This window comes from Sinocyclocheilus rhinocerous, unplaced genomic scaffold (assembly GCF_001515625.1).
Source record: "Sinocyclocheilus rhinocerous isolate Xijiao unplaced genomic scaffold, SAMN03320098_v1.1 scaffold228, whole genome shotgun sequence".
Classification (NCBI taxonomy): Eukaryota; Metazoa; Chordata; class Actinopteri; order Cypriniformes; family Cyprinidae; genus Sinocyclocheilus; species Sinocyclocheilus rhinocerous.
Genome location: NW_015634565.1, coordinates 570,203 through 586,930, shown reverse-complemented (window position 1 = coordinate 586,930; position 16,728 = coordinate 570,203). Strand labels below are relative to the sequence as shown.

Sequence of the window (16,728 nt, the reverse complement as noted above, 5' to 3'; positions counted from 1 at the left end):
TCATTTTTAGTACTTTAGTTTGTATTTATTTATTTTTGGGTGGGGGAGTGGGGTTGAGTTCCACCACTTCTTTTTTTCTACTGCAAGCATTGGTTGTGTATCATATGCACGCCAAACACGTGCGTTTCATTTGAAAGATGAAGCTGCGATTATGGTAAGGGGCGTTACATTTCCGACGAGTGCTTGCGGTGTGCAAATGTATAGGGCCCCATTCCTATATTTTGCCTGGGGCCCCCAATTCACTAAATCCGCCCCTGCACATCGCTTTTCAGACCGATGAGCTTTGTAAAAATCGATGGGTTTCAGAAAGGCGGGGCATAGATGAGAAACAATAATGTACAGTATGTGGAAAATAATGTGTTTTTTGAACCTTAAACCGCATAAACACATTTCATTACACCAAATAGGCCTACTCAAAATAATGCTCTTTTTAGCCATATCATATGACCCCTTTAATGTATTGACTTGTGTTTGATGATACTTGTCTTCATTTACTTTGATTTATGGAGTAATTTGGATTTCTTTACCTGATAAATTAAAAGGATTTATGTTAAAATAACACAGAGCAATAACCTATATTTTTACATCTATGCAAATGCATATGCAATATTTGTAACTTAAATAAGTAATAATAACATAAAGAGACAGTTATTTAACAATATGTTAAGGAGTAGTAACATCTGTACAGTCTTACAGTTACAACTGGCCCTTTGATGGCAGCCATAACGTTGAAGTGGCCCTTAGTGAAAATGAGTTTGACACCCCTGCCTTAAGAGGACACTTAGGATTAATATACAGTTTTGATTGCTTTAGGAAGAACAGAGCTTTGGTCTATGTCCCCACCAATGTCAAAATCAAACCTACGCCCTCGCTAGCTGCTAATTTCCCTCGAGCATGAGCATTATGATTTGTATTTTTCAGCATGTGGCATTTCTGCACGTGACTTGTGCTTTATCAGTGTCTGACGCGAGAACATCAGTTGCTCTTCTGAACAGCAGGTGGAGACGTTTCTCTTTACGCTGCTTCTGTCTCGTGACCAGTCACTCGCACTGAAAATGTTTCGACACTTTCTGGTAATTATTAAAACTGCTCTGTTTCGGTTTAAGATTGATAAATGTATGGTAGTTTATAAGTCATTCATCGTGCGTTAGCTTTGGTTTCACATCAGATGTTACGGTTATTAATCTAGGTGTTTGAGGGAAGTGAAGTGAAACGCGGGAGTCATGAGGAGATTGACGATTTGCACGTCTACAATCAATGAAATCACGATGATGATATATTTCAACAAGTTAAATAGGCCAGATAGCAGCTTTTTTGCTGGTTTAGTTCTGCTGGTGTTTGTGTTCATTTAAGGGCTGTTCATTGTAATAATGTTTTATATGATTTATATTTCCTCTTTCTGTTCACATAAGTAAACACTGCGAACTTTGGAGTGTTTGGAATTTGATCACACTAATAAGATGTCTGTGTGAACTTGATACGAGTGACTTTATACTCCACTAAAAGTCACCCAAAACAACAGCTGAACATTCGAAACCACTGAGCAAAAATGAGAAAAGTGAAAGATGCTGCATTTGAGTTTCGCGGATACAAACATTTGATCTAATGAATGACATTGACATTTTTAAGTGCACGAATGCTTTCTGGGTTATGTGAGCATAACAGATGAAAAGTGGTAGTAAATGAAAATAAAGGTCTCCGACTGTAAAAGGGAAAAACAAGTGTGATTTTGGTATTACTTCTGTGATTCACGTATATTATATGGGCTTTTTCAGTTTGATCATTTTGTTGTCATTGCTAAGTCTGTGAACAGGCTGTTGTCAATATTACTCAGTTTATTTGTGAGATTACTGACAGCAAATCAGCATATTAGAATGATTTCTGAAGAATCATGTGACACTGAAGACTGATGCTGAAAATTCAGCTTTGCATCACAGGAATAAATTACATTTTAAACTAAATTAAAACAGAAAAAGATTGTTTTCAGTTGTAATAATATTTCACAGTATTACTGTTTATACTGTACTGCATTTTTAATCAATTAAATTCAGCCTTGGTGAGCAGAAGAGACTTCCTTCAAAAAAAATAAAATAAAAATAAAAATAAAATTAAATAAAAAAAACAATAATAACTGACCCCAAACGTTTAAATGGTAGTATGGAATGGTATAAAGTAATTAGACCAAATGAAACATGCATTAAACTGCTGGAACAAACATTTTCTAAATTATTTAATACAAATTAATGGTATATATCACTGTAAATCTGTATACTTTGAAAGTAATGTTATCAAAGAATTATCAGGTAATTTTAAGATTTCGTCATATTTGGTTGTGCATCATTTTTTTTTGTCTTTACAGTACTTTATATATTTTTTAAACTGTGTTCTCCATGAGACTCTGCAGCAGGTTTCCAGACGGCAGATCTCCAGCACCGTCCGCAGGCAGCTGGTCAACAAGGTGCCAGACAAACAGAAACTCTTTCAGGTATGCATGTCACTTTTATGTAATATATTGTGTTTTCTGTAATCTATCAAATGACAAGCTAATGTTCTTGACTCCTGATATCTTTACTAATCATTTGCATTCACTCTAAAGGCATATATTGTGCTCAGTGCATATTATTGCCTTATCAAAATGTTGATTTATTTTTCATATTTAGGAGGCTAATGGGATGCCAGTTCATCTGAAGGGAGGAGTCAGTGATGCTGTACTTTACCGTGCAACTATGGGTCTCACAGTGCTAGGTATGTTACCGCAGGGTGTCGTGGGTCGTTGCTGCAGTATATGTTTGCTTAGGTCCTACCACATGTCTATATATGGCAAATTGTTTTTTGTACAAGCTGCATAATTTGACATGATGTTTAATACGTGCCTTAGCAAGCACAGATTTTTATTTGAGTTAATACTCATAGTAAGCTCTACTTGCTGATCACTCATGTGTCTCTCTTTTTTTTTTAGGAACTGCATATGTCATATATGAACTAGTAAAGGCAGCTCTCCCTCAGAAGAAGGGCTGATGTCAGCTCCTGCCCTCATTTCTGTGGGAATGTGACGTTATGAGCGTTTCACACAGTATATTTATTTAATGTGAAAGGTAAAAGGGACCACAGTGATTTGAATTAAATAAACTGTGCCTATCATAAACGGACAGATCCTGATTGTTTTACTTTACTCAGTGACAATGAAAAGATTTTTTAAAAAAATTAAAAGGGGAAAAAGTGCATAAAGAAAATTATTTTAGTACTCTTAAAATTGTTTCATTGCACATTCATTTTCTTCATGCAAAGTGTAATTTTTTTTAAGGACCCCCAAAATCAAAAGGAAAAAAAAATCTCTATTTTGCACAAAGAAAATTAATGCACAGTGCGTGTTCTGTATGCAGAACGTTTTTTTAAAATTGCATTTCTAGTTATTGATGTGGTTTAGTTAGTCTTCTGATTGTAGGCCCCTCCTGTGAATAATATTTTAATTATGTGATAATATTCTTCTCATAAAGCACGTGAAGACAACAAACAGCTAAACTATGTTTTTCCTTCTGAAAGTGTATGTAATGTTTGAAGTTAGTGTTAACTGATGAAGGGTGTTTGTGACTCACGGCGCAGCATGTTTTTTGGATGTCTTCATTGGTTCCCAAGAAACAAACAGCAATGTGCACTTCCTTTTTGTACTTCAAAACAATGTGTTTTGAAATAATTTCCAAATGCATGCGTATACATCAGAGAAATGTTTTCCCTGCTAGAGGTTTAAATTTACAGGAACGATTGATCATTTGAGCTCCGTATAGCCCGCCTCAGCATTGGTGTTCTATACAGTTGAGTTCATATGGAAATTTATCCCATGCATTACGAATAATATGTCCTTTGTGTCCCGATAAAAAATGAAGCTGGATCAGGCATGCATTATAAAACTATAAAGCACAGATCATTAATTCTGCAAGCAGTCTATAAGGAGCATTAGAATTTCAAGCTTTCCGTTGATGAATAGGTCTGTTGGATGTTTCTCTCTAACAATGGGAATTATGAGACACTGATCGAATTAAAAACAGTCTTGAACTCAGCTGAAAAAACTAATAAACTTCATGATCAAAAATCCTAACTCTGCCCTGACTCCCAGTTGGCATCCATGTGTTTCTAAATGGCTAAATGTTTATTCATCAGATGGGTAACAGAAAACTCTTCTTTATGACTTAATAATGAGATCAGTGGTGTAGTTTGGGCGGGGGAAATATGAATATGTTGTGTTGAACGTCTCTATCCGCTTTGTGTGTTACCAGACTTGACCACTAGAGGGATACATATTCAAATAAATGGAAATGCCTCGTTGAAAAACTGATCTACAGGCTCTAAGTTCAACTGTCAATGGTACTGCGATGGTACATTTCCAATAAATAAAAATAATTAAATAAAAAAAAAAAAGTAAAACACCATTTTTAGTCCAAAAATGTGGTTTTATGTTAGTGTATTTTCTAATATTGCTGATATCCGCGTTTTGAACTTTTTTATTAGCTGGTCCAGTCCACACAGCAACAGGCTATACTCTTTTCTTTTTTTCAATATCACAGAGAAAAAAAAAAAGACAATACATTTTTTAACAAGTTTAACTAATCACAAAAGTCCGTACTTTTCAAAATAGACCGAACCGAAAAGTGGTGACATTGGCTTGAGGATGTTACCATAGCAACCGCTCGAGCGCTTTCCGTTATGACCGTTGGACGATACATCGTAAACAAGTGTAACGTTAATTATTTATGAAGACATATGTATTTACATGTCGAAATTGTATAAAAAAAAAACGTTAGTGTAATTTTTTGTTTTGCTTAATTTGTCGGTTGGGTTAACTGTGCTAGGAACAACGTAAAATCTTTTTGTTGTTGCTGCTCGAGACGAATCGCCTCAGATTGCTCTCTAAAAATGACCGACAGACATTCATTTGAAAAGGTTCGCCCACCTGAAAAATCATCGTTTAATTACTTTAATAGTTATTTACTTTAACAAGTTTAACTAATCACAAAAGTCCGTACTTTTCAAAATAGACCGAACCGAAAAGTGGTGACATTGGCTTGAGGATGTTACCATAGCAACCGCTCGAGCGCTTTCCGTTATGACCGTTGGACGATACATCGTAAACAAGTGTAACGTTAATTATTTATGAAGACATATGTATTTACATGTCGAAATTGTATTAAAAAAAAACACGTTAGTGTAATTTTTTGTTTTGCTTAAGTTGTCGGTTTGGGTTAACTGTGCTAGGAACAACGTAAAATCTTTTTTTGTTGTTGTTGTTGCTGCTCGAGACGAATCGCCTCAGATTGCTCTCTAAAAATGACCGACAGACATTCATTTGAAAAGGTTCGCCCACCTGAAAAATCATCGTTTAATTACTTTAATAGTTATTTACAACACCCTAACATTGTAATTGAGTTGTTTCATCGTCTATGTGTCCGCAAAAGCTATATAAATAGTCCCGAATTCGCGATTCCTTTTGAATGTCGTCAGGAGTATGTGTTCCATAGTAATCCCGCTGAAACCCGAAACTTCGATGAGTGACATGCAGCAGGAATGCCGAAAATATGCGCGACTTTCCAAAAGCGCATCCCAACACACCCATCACACAGGCGCGTGACGTCAGAGCTCCGGGTTCGGGATCAGCCCCCTGTTAAGAAGCACATTCTAGTCTGAGATCCCGTTCATTTGGAAACAGCCTCCGCGAGCTGTGGGGTGATCAGACCCTCCTTCATTTCCATCTCCATCTCCATCACTACAGCATCACGGAGAACCTCTGCCTTTCTGAACAGAGCTTTAAAACCCCTTTGCGTTTGGGCGAAATTCCCACCTTCATTCACCAGTCTTGTGATGTATTGAAAGTTTTTGGAAACTTTGGGGAGTTTGGTAAGTCTTGACGTGGAGGTTTTTTTTTTCGTTTATTGATAAACCTATGAATACATATTTTATGAATGAAGATGTTATTGCTCTTGTATATGAGACGTAGTAGATAAATGTGATGTGAATTGATGAGTGTGAGCACACTGACCCATTTTTCAGCAGCTCTGATCACGTTTTTCCATAGACCTTTGTATGGTGATTTCATTTTTTCCACCGCTCTGTCATTGTGCTCTTTTAAAGTAGTTTGGGATGATACAGATTTATTTTGTTTTGTTGGGAAATCTAGACCACTTGTAAGATTCATTAACCCTCTAGGACTTTCTTTGCTAAGCATTTGTATGTTTATTTATCTAATTCACATGCTTAAATAATACAGGTAAAGCTGGACTATTGGTAAAGTTCCTTTCTCTGTTCAGTGTGGTGGACATATGGACATATGATCAAAAAGTGTCCCACTTTACCTGTTTTCACCATATGATGAGATTTTTGAGACTTACGTTTGATTTTTCATTCAACTTTACTTGATTTCTTATGCTATTACAACACCAAAGCCAGGCACAGTGTATTGTTAAAGGTTTCACTCACACTTTGCATGTCCTTTCACCTTTTTTATTTGTTGAATTACCCTTTTGCCCTAGTTGGTCCAAAATGGCTCTGCAGTGTGACAAATGCCTTTTTAAAAGTGCAGATGTAGTCTCGATTAATATGGGGTCATGTATAATGACTGGAAAAATGTTGAGTAAAGATCCACACTTGAGTGAAAGTTCCACACTTAAAGTTTTCGATTAAGTATATCACATCACACTACTTAAAATTAGTTTTGCCGAGTGAAATCAAATTACTGAGTAATTTTAATGAACAACATGTACCTATTGTGCTCATATTTTGTGAGCTGCTTGTTCTTACACTGGTAATTATTTAAAGTAACATGCAATATATGTAACACAGAGACCAAGCACATTGCCAAAGTTCAGAGGCAGAGTGGTGAGTTGCTCTCAGCATGAATATCAGGATGTAAAGTCTGAATTTTTCCAGGCACAACAGGGGGCGCAGGAACCCTGCAGAAAAGTTTTTCCACCCCTGATGTGTAGGATCCTAAATCAGGCAAATTTCCAGACAGTTGCATACAGTCTATGAACTCACAGTTTCCGACGTTAAACAGACGAATCAGCAGATTACATACAGCATATGCAGTTTATAATTGTTTTTCTGTAGGGAATGTTTTTCTAAGACCCACAGTGAGTTATTTTACTTAGTGTTCTTGTTTTAGGAATATTTTCCAAAATATTTGGACCATGGAAAACAAATTTTTCCTCTCTTGACCAGAGAAACAGCTGGAATTTTGAATAAAAAATCAAATAAAATCAGATTTGAATGAGATCTCTTGCAGTGAACTGTGCTGGAGTGGAGTGTATAGCCTTTTTTTTTTGGAATGATTTATGAGCAAAGTATGTGTGTAATTTGGTTGATTTTTCAGATTGATTGATGTTCTGCTGATACTGGGGTGAAGATGTCGGTCACGCGTTTGGCAGCGGCCGCTCTCCTTACACTCTCAGTACTGACATCTGTGAGAGCTCAAGGTAAAAAAAACAAAACCCTACAATTCTCTCCCTATTCACACTGGTAAATTAAAAATAAAACAGTTTAGATCATAGTCTATTATTAGTATTTTAAAATATATAAATATTAACTGTACAATAACAATTGATGTTTATTATTTTTAATTTTCATTTCATTGTTTCATTTCATTCATATGTCCATAAAAATGAACAAAAATATAGGAGAAAAATTGCTTATATTCACATTAATTTATTCACAATAATGTGAATAAATGTGCATTTCGATGTGTAATGTCTCTGTTTAGACAGTAGGGTGGACACTGATCGAGGACTTTTACTGTCCTAAAAGATTCTTTTTAATCATTTGGTGGTGTTTATGCTAGTGGAAATGGAAATGCATGACAGCACAGGATATTTAATTACACCTAACTGTGTTTTCCAGCAACTAATTCTTCAGAAATATCTACTGTAATGATTTTCAAGAACATACTGTCTAAGGCCAAATCCAGTAAAGGTTAAGTATTGAATAGGACTTGGTTTTAAATATTTTCTGTATGCTTAGGACCCATGATCAGCTGCAGGATACCAGACATCTCAGTCAGACAGATTCACATTCAACTTTTTCCTCTAGTAAAACACCTTTTCATGTATTTTTGTATTTATGTGTTTCAGTAAGTGAGCTCTTGGTAGGTTTGAACAGTCTTGAAGGCAGTAAAACTTTGATTTAACCATTTCAAATCACTGAATAAACGGCAGGGCATTAAATCGTACATCGCCAGTGTTCAGTGGAAAGTATAGTGGAATATTTTACAGATTTTATAAAAAAAAAAAAAAGACATCTTAACGTTGAGGCCAAGTTTCCCTTCTCCGCTTTCTGCACTCTTAGGAAACAAAAAGACAAAATATGAGCACCTTTTTTCCTCTCTCTCTCCTAGGAAAGTGAGAGCAAGAAGTAATTGTGTTACTTCTCAATGCTGCATTATGGAAAAATAAGAAAAGCCTTTGTTTAAACATGTTCCACTAATATAAAATATGACAGCGAGACAAATACCTTAACCAACACTTTCACTTTCTTATTTGACATGGTTCTTATTAGATGCTCAGCACAGTAAACTAAATGTTGTTAATTGATGCTCCAAAGAGCTTGAATTGTTCAAAAGCAGAGGAATTTTGGTTGCACCAAATCTGGTTTGGGTCGGATGGACCCAAAAGTGAAAAAAAAGAACGGGTGATGAACGAGTGGTATGTGTCTGATTGTGGATGTGTGCGATAGCGGTTGTGTTGGACCTATTGGGAGTCAGAAATGGAACCGATTGTGACATCTGGTCAGCCAGGTTGGTAAATCTTGATTTTGGTGAACCTGTTCCCAGTCAAGCTTAAGCCCTGGTCAAAATTTGACCAGAGCCACGGCTTCACAAAATATTTTATTGTGATATTCCAACATGCACACGACCCATATGTTCCACACAGATACTGACCTTCCAAACACCATGCAACACAAAATGGCTCAAGAATATCACTTTAAAATATTTTAAAGTCCTCTACATGTACATGAAGTCCTTTAAGTCCCACAAGTTGTTGCAGACAACTTTTCATGTACAAGTGCATGAGTCCTCTAGTTCATCTAGACTGGTGCGTCCCCTTTTACATAACCTCTTTTTGTTTATATATTCACTTGTTTGTCACTTTCCTTTATCTTTATATTTCATTAAAGGTTGTCGTCGTGCACCCTTTTAAGTGGTTTGCAATGGAAAGTGACTACATTAATGCAACTACACACAAAATGTCCATTCAAGTCCATTGTACAATCAACACTTCTTGTCTGTCTGTGACGACAGCTATTCAGACAGTTCAACGCAGTGTGTCTGGCTGCATTGGACTGACTGCAATGAATGCATGCCCGTCACAAGTTATAGCCCCCGTGTAATGTTTTATCGAGGTCTTTGTGGAACGCGCTTTACATGTCTATGCTTGAGTAGTCAATGGCCCTTCGGTCAGACAGCTCAAACAGATGTCATTTTGACCCAAAATGGCCGCTGTCCACTTTGTTCCATGTTGCCTTGAGTCCTTCTCCAACAGTGAACTTAGCTGTTGGGACTTTGTCCATAAACCTGTGTGCTCTTCTCATAAATACAGCTTTTCCATGGTTTCTTGGAAATAACTTGATGCACCTCTTCTTTCCACAGTAACGCCTCCATCAGACTTGAGGTTTAAGATTTTAAATGAAAACACAGTACAAATGATATGGAAGCAACCGCTGTCAAGGATTGAGGGTTTAAGAGTCGTAGTGACATCGGATACAGGTGGGTGAAAACGTGAAAGCACCGCACATGTTGAAATCGTAACGCCAGCATGAAACATTTGCAATCGATTTTACTTCTGTGACATGTTTCAAAATGAAATTGTATATTCAACAAGGTAAAATAAATGACAGAACAATTTTTTCCAAATTTGCGATGGATTGGATTATGGAAAAAGTTAGCAGTCCATACCAAAAAAAGTGTAGTTTTTGACTTCATGTTGATAGTCAAAGATAGTGCAAAGGGTTGTTCAGACCGGCAATGGTCGTCTCATGAACTACTGCCATGTGCCCTTGAGCAAACACTTAACCTCAGGTTGCTATAGTAAGTGTACTGTATGTTGCTTGAGATAAGAAAGCATCTGGTAAACGACAAGTAACCTTTAAACTCACTGCCACAGGCAACTCTTGGGAAATGTGTTCTGGCGTGCCCTTCAAAAATGATTTAACATGGACTGTTACTCATCGCTTGTCTTGGGAAGACATTAATGTTTCTCTAATCCAGCTCTTGTGTGTCTAGACTAGATTTATCTACTTATAAATTAAGGTTGGCTAGATATTATCTTCATGTAGATTGTATATCATGATATGACACTTAAACATTGTAAATGCAAATGTTTCCTTCTCTCTATAGAAGAGCCTGTTAAGGAATTCACACTTCCTCCATCCGCAACCAAAACCTCCATCAGAGATTTGACCCCCGATGTGGATTATGTTGTTACGATAACTTCATATTCTGGATCGGAGGAGAGTATACCGATCTCTGGTCAAATTACAAGTAAGTGGCAAGCCATTGTTTTTCCTTGAGTGTGTTATGTTGATGGTTCACACTGTCATGGAAGGCCTGGAAGAGTTTGAAGAGGAATTTTCAAACTGTGGTTTGGAGAAGTCATTGAAAATGAATTTATGTTTGTTCTTGGCTTATTTGGAAAAATATACTGTACACTTATATATATATATAAATGTACGTTGATTAGAAATGTTTTTTTGTGATTGCAATCTCTATAAAATAGTTAAATATCCTTATACAATAATTAGAAATGACTGGAGAAGGCATGGGAATTCATTGACCAAAAGGAACCCTTTTAATGGAAGGAATTAATTTTCTTCAATATTTATTGATTTTTTTTGTTTGTTTGTTTCTGTTTTAGTCCAATCGAGTGGTTTTGAAGGAGGTACCAGGAAACCTCAGGTCTCCGATGCAGTCAGTAAGTAAGAGCCTCCAGGCTCTTTCCATTGCTATGCGATCATTGCATTTTATTGGGAGTTTCCATATTAGTCAGTGTATATGTCTTTGTTTCCTTCCAAATTTATGACTCCTGATAACAATTTAGCTTGTTAGTCAGCGTTAACTTTTCCAGACATGATAAACTGAGCCAGCGTTTCCAGCATGGCTTTTGGGTGAGAGTTCATAAGTGGCCCCTTTGCGCCTGATTTGAAATAAAAAACCCGAACCTCTTGCAATGCAGAAAGTGGAAAGCATTACAGCTCCGCTCTTTACAAGAGTGCTGTGACCTCGTCCTCCAGATGAAGGTGAACAGCTTTACTTTTCCTTTCCTACATTAAGCAGAAGTGGAAAATCCATCCACCCCTCACCCCTGCCCCAAATACCATAATGGTTAGTTAGCATGCCTTCTGCAGACGACTCTCTAAAAAATTCCAGTCTCAACGCTCCAGTGCTTCCCTTCTGCTGGCCAGTGTTGGGCAGTAACGCATTACTTAGTAATGCATTACTGTAATTTGATTACTTTTTTAGTAACGGAGTAATTTAACGTGTTATAATTTTCAAAATAGTAATTAGAGTGTAGTTACAAGCCGAAGTCTCTATACGTTACTGCCGTGTTATATTGCTGACAGAATGCAGTGTTTTATAATCTAGAGATTGTAAAAAGGATGTAGCACACGCACTGCCGAGTCAAGTGCCAGTGGATTTGAGACCTGCTCCCGCGAGACCCGACGCAACAGAGCGCAGCGCATTAAAAGGAGTAATCAGTAATCAGTAATTTGATTACATTTTCAGAGTAACTTGCCCAACACTGCAGCTGGCGCAAGTGGAAAATCAGTGAATCTAATTACCGTAATAAAGGAAGGCAAGATACGATATGTCAACAACTTCCTGTCCTGTCCTGTCCTGTCCTGTCTGCCATAAAGGCCTGGCAACATCTTACCAAAGATGCAGCCGACACAGTCCGTTCAAGGGCAGCAAATTCCACAAATTGTGGTTGAGGGCAAGTATAATTAAAAGATGAGGAATTTTTCCAAACCGTGTGGAGGATTGGAGTTCATATATGGAGTTCAAGAGAGAGGGAAGGACAAGTAATGACTCGCCTAATAACATTACGAATAGAGACACACTCAACCCATATGTCAATGAAGGAATGAATTGTAACCAGTGTATATTGCATAATAGATAAATGTAGTGCTGATATGCAGGATGTTCCCCTTCTTATTTGTATGTGTAAATTTTTGTATGTTTTGATTGACACTCAAGCATACTGTATCAATGAGCACATACATTTGTGTGACATACAAATCCATCGTATCCGCATGGTGTTATGGTAAGAGATTTGGTCTTACTCTGATATAGAAAAAGGGGTCGGAATTTAGAGTTCTATGCCAAATGTGTCTGACAAATCTCCTTTTCTAAAGTCAGATCTGTCTAGAGTTTCTTAGCTTCTGACTCTCTAACTCTTTTTCCCAGAATGCTTATCAAGTGCCATTGCTGACCTTGTCTTCCTGGTGGACGGCTCTTGGAGTGTCGGGCGGGAAAATTTTAAATTCATCCGCAGCTTCATAGCAGCCATGGCAAGCGCGTTTGACCTCGGAGAGGACAAGACTAGAGTGGGTGTGGTTCAGTACAGCACGGACACCAGAACTGAGTTTAACCTCAACCAGTATTTCAAAAAGGCTGAGCTGCTCAGAGCCATTAACAGTTTGCCATACAAGGGCGGCAACACCATGACAGGTACCGAATTCACTCTTATGTATTCATACTGAAACCTGCAAATAATATTACTGCTGAACAACAAAGTTACTATACGAGTTTCAAGTCTCAGTAATTCTTTTGTGATTTTTGTGCAGGCGAAGCCCTGGACCACCTGCTGAAAAACATGTTCACGGAGACCGCCGGTGCTCGCAAGGGATTCCCCAGAGTTGCTGTAGTTATCACAGATGGGAAATCTCAAGACCCAGTGGAGGGTTACGCCAAGAGGTTGAAGAACGCTGGAGTTGAAATCTTCACTTTGGGTATGTGGTCATTCATCACTACCGTTTTTCATGGTCTGGATTTCTTCTGCATTCTCACAGGACTGGGTAGCTTTCAAGAAATCCATACGCAAAAAAGAAATCCTTGAAAGGAATTCTGAGAAATAATGCATTATTTATTATTTTTATTCAGGGATCAAAGAAGCAGATGAAGAAGAGCTGAAACAAATGTCTTCAGCACCCTACAGAACACACGTGTACACAGTGCCAAATTTCGACATGATCAAAGCTGTGGAGAAATCGCTCATCACGCAGGTGTGCACCAGTGTGGATGACCAGCTCAACTCGCTGGCTAGCGGCGAGGAAGGTAAACAAACAATAACAATTGTAAATCTGCTTTAGCAGGTTTATTAAACACAACCCCGAGCATTAAACATGACCCCATTTGTCCTCTTTCTGTTTATTTGCAGTCATTGAGCCAGCGTCAAACTTGCAAGTCACAGAGGTTGCGTCCAAGTCAATGCGGGTGACGTGGGATGCATCTATAGGGGAGGTGACTGGATACAAGGTGAAGATGGTTCCCATGTTGGCTGGCAGCAAACGTCAGGAGCTGTACGTTGGGCCGACTCAGACCTCTGTGAATGTGAGAGATTTGTCCCCTGATACAGAGTATGAGATCAGCCTGTTTGCACTCAAAGGTCTGACACCCAGTGAGCCAGTTATGGCGATGGAGAAAACCCAGCCCTTAAAAGTATCGCTAGGTGAGGAAAAGTCAGCACTTTTTAACTTTCCACTGTATTCCATTGATTAAATATCTGTTTGACCCACAACCTTTTTTTACTTTTAGAATGTTCTCTCGGTGTGGATGTACAAGCTGATGTCGTTCTCCTGGTTGACGGTTCCTACAGTATTGGACTTACAAACTTTGCTAAAGTTCGAGCTTTCTTGGAAGTCCTGGTCAACACCTTTGACATTGGGCCGGACAAGGTTCAAATCAGCTTGGTCCAGTACAGCAGAGACCCACACACTGAGTTCTACCTAAACACCTATCATGATCTTAGCGCTGTGGTCAAAGCCGTGAGAGCGTTCCCCTACCGCGGAGGTTCCACGAACACCGGCAAAGCTATGACATATGTGAGAGAGAGGACTTTTGTTCCAACCAGAGGCGCTCGTGCAAACGTACCTCGCGTTATGATTCTGATCACCGATGGGAAGTCCTCGGATGCTTTCAAAGACCCAGCGGCTAAGCTTAGGAACACGGATGTAGAGATTTTCGCAGTGGGCGTCAAAGACGCTGTCCGCTCGGAGCTGGAGGCGATTGCTAATCCTCCAGTGGAGACCCACGTGTACACCGTAGAAGACTTTGATGCTTTCCAGAGGATTTCCAACGAGCTAACCCAGTCCATCTGTTTGAGAATTGAGCAAGAGCTTCTGAACATCAAGAGAAGAAGTAAGTAGCGTCCGATTTTACCACTAACTGCTGTTAAATTTGTTGGGCTCTGGGTCCGGATGTGCATAGAACCATATGTTTTGAACTCTGGTTTTGCACCAATTTGTGCTAAAGTTTAAAGGGTTAGTTATTAAAAGGGTTACCCAAAAAAGAAAATTCTGTCATCATTTACTCACCCTCATGTTGTTCCAAACTCATGACTTTCTTTCTTTCTTTCTTTTGTGGAACTTATTTAACAGAATGTCCAAGCTACTCAATTCTAAACAATGAAAATAGTAAGCAGAAGCTGTCAAGCTCCAAAACTAACAAGCATCAATAAGTTCTAGTTGTGTGCTGTATTTTGAATCTTATAAAGTCATACAATATCTTGGCGTTGGAAACATGCCAACTTAAAATCTATTAGATAACACATACTGCCTGAGCCTGTAACTGTACTGTAACCATTTTTTGGCAATAAACTGGGATGTGTCCTTTTAGTTGATCAAAGGGAGGAGCCTCATATATTTCGGTTATGCTCTCTCTTCTAGGTCTGATTGCACCCAGGTCTCTGACCTTCTCAGAGGTGACCTCCAGGAGTTTCCGAGCTTCTTGGATAACTGATGCTGTGGATGTGCAGTCCTATCTGGTGCAATACAGGCCTGATGCTGATACAGAAGCAGGCTACATCTCTGTTTCTGTGCCGGGAGACACCACTACTTCTGTCTTACATCACCTTTGAATTGTAACCAGTGTATATTGCATAATAGATAAATGTAGTGCTGATATGCAGGATGTTCCCCTTCTTATTTGTATGTGTAAATTTTTGTATGTTTTGATTGACACTCAAGCATACTGTATCAATGAGCACATACATTTGTGTGACATACAAATCCATCGTATCCGCATGGTGTTATGGTAAGAGATTTGGTCTTACTCTGATATAGAAAAAGGGGTCGGAATTTAGAGTTCTATGCCAAATGTGTCTGACAAATCTCCTTTTCTAAAGTCAGATCTGTCTAGAGTTTCTTAGCTTCTGACTTCTAACTCTTTTTCCCAGAATGCTCAGCAAGTGCCATTGCTGACCTTGTTTTCCTGGTGGACGGCTCTTGGAGTGTCGGACGGGAAAATGTTAAATTCATCCACAGCTTCATAGCAGCCATGGCAAGCGCGTTTGACCTCGGAGAGGACAAGACTAGAGTGGGTGTGGTTCAGTACAGCACGGACACCAGAACTGAGTTTAACCTCAACCAGTATTTCAAAAAGGCTGAGCTGCTCAGAGCCATTAACAGTTTGCCATACAAGGGCGGCAACACCATGACAGGTACCGAATTCACTCTTATGTATTCATACTGAAACCTGCAAATAATATTACTGCTGAACAACAAAGTTACTATACGAGTTTCAAGTCTCAGTAATTCTTTTGTGATTTTTGTGCAGGCGAAGCCCTGGACCACCTGCTGAAAAACATGTTCACGGAGACCGCCGGTGCTCGCAAGGGATTCCCCAGAGTTGCTGTAGTTATCACAGATGGGAAATCTCAAGACCCAGTGGAGGGTTACGCCAAGAGGTTGAAGAACGCTGGAGTTGAAATCTTCACTTTGGGTATGTGGTCATTCATCACTACCGTTTTTCATGGTCTGGATTTCTTCTGCATTCTCACAGGACTGGGTAGCTTTCAAGAAATCCATACGCAAAAAAGAAATCCTTGAAAGGAATTCTGAGAAATAATGCATTATTTATTATTTTTATTCAGGGATCAAAGAAGCAGATGAAGAAGAGCTGAAACAAATGTCTTCAGCACCCTACAGAACACACGTGTACACAGTGCCAAATTTCGACATGATCAAAGCTGTGGAGAAATCGCTCATCACGCAGGTGTGCACCAGTGTGGATGACCAGCTCAACTCGCTGGCTAGCGGCGAGGAAGGTAAACAAACAATAACAATTGTAAATCTGCTTTAGCAGGTTTATTAAACACAACCCCGAGCATTAAACATGACCCCATTTGTCCTCTTTCTGTTTATTTGCAGTCATTGAGCCAGCGTCAAACTTGCAAGTCACAGAGGTTGCGTCCAAGTCAATGCGGGTGACGTGGGATGCATCTATAGGGGAGGTGACTGGATACAAGGTGAAGATGGTTCCCATGTTGGCTGGCAGCAAACGTCAGGAGCTGTACGTTGGGCCGACTCAGACCTCTGTGAATGTGAGAGATTTGTCCCCTGATACAGAGTATGAGATCAGCCTGTTTGCACTCAAAGGTCTGACACCCAGTGAGCCAGTTATGGCGATGGAGAAAACCCAGCCCTTAAAAGTATCGCTAGGTGAGGAAAAGTCAGCACTTTTTAACTTTCCAC

The 16,728-nt window shown here is 38.8% G+C and overlaps 2 protein-coding genes across 2 annotated transcripts in view; both read left to right on the top strand.

Annotated features, from left to right (window-relative positions):
- The first annotated feature begins 975 nt into the window (after window positions 1-975).
- Window positions 976-3,186, top strand: LOC107745918 (cytochrome c oxidase subunit 7A2, mitochondrial-like). The gene is made up of 4 exons (XM_016559954.1): window positions 976-1,073; window positions 2,396-2,485; window positions 2,661-2,745; window positions 2,960-3,186. The coding sequence occupies exons 1-4, from the start codon at window positions 1,056-1,058 to the stop codon at window positions 3,016-3,018; spliced, it is 252 nt and encodes an 83-aa protein (XP_016415440.1). The 5' UTR covers window positions 976-1,055; the 3' UTR covers window positions 3,019-3,186.
- A 2,525-nt stretch (window positions 3,187-5,711) lies between these two features.
- LOC107745912 (collagen alpha-1(XII) chain-like) overlaps window positions 5,712-16,728 on the top strand; it is a 75,819-nt gene continuing 64,802 nt past the window's right edge. The window contains exons 1-15 of the mRNA XM_016559948.1: window positions 5,712-5,889; window positions 7,361-7,463; window positions 9,629-9,745; window positions 10,376-10,519; window positions 10,893-10,949; window positions 12,443-12,706; window positions 12,823-12,987; window positions 13,139-13,312; window positions 13,416-13,706; window positions 13,793-14,395; window positions 14,923-15,102; window positions 15,432-15,695; window positions 15,812-15,976; window positions 16,128-16,301; window positions 16,405-16,695. Of these exons, the coding sequence (XP_016415434.1) occupies window positions 7,394-7,463; window positions 9,629-9,745; window positions 10,376-10,519; window positions 10,893-10,949; window positions 12,443-12,706; window positions 12,823-12,987; window positions 13,139-13,312; window positions 13,416-13,706; window positions 13,793-14,395; window positions 14,923-15,102; window positions 15,432-15,695; window positions 15,812-15,976; window positions 16,128-16,301; window positions 16,405-16,695 (2,959 nt within the window). The 5' untranslated portion in view covers window positions 5,712-5,889; window positions 7,361-7,393. The remainder of the gene's footprint in view (window positions 5,890-7,360; window positions 7,464-9,628; window positions 9,746-10,375; window positions 10,520-10,892; window positions 10,950-12,442; window positions 12,707-12,822; window positions 12,988-13,138; window positions 13,313-13,415; window positions 13,707-13,792; window positions 14,396-14,922; window positions 15,103-15,431; window positions 15,696-15,811; window positions 15,977-16,127; window positions 16,302-16,404; window positions 16,696-16,728) is intronic.

What these genes read in the sequence shown, in the direction of transcription:
- LOC107745918 (XM_016559954.1), top strand. An exon ending in ACAAACAGAAACTCTTTCAG is followed by an intron (nt 2,486 to 2,660) that starts GTATGCATGTCA and finishes TTTCATATTTAG; the next exon opens with GAGGCTAATGGGATGCCAGT. An exon ending in TATGGGTCTCACAGTGCTAG is followed by an intron (nt 2,746 to 2,959) that starts GTATGTTACCGC and finishes TTTTTTTTTTAG; the next exon opens with GAACTGCATATGTCATATAT.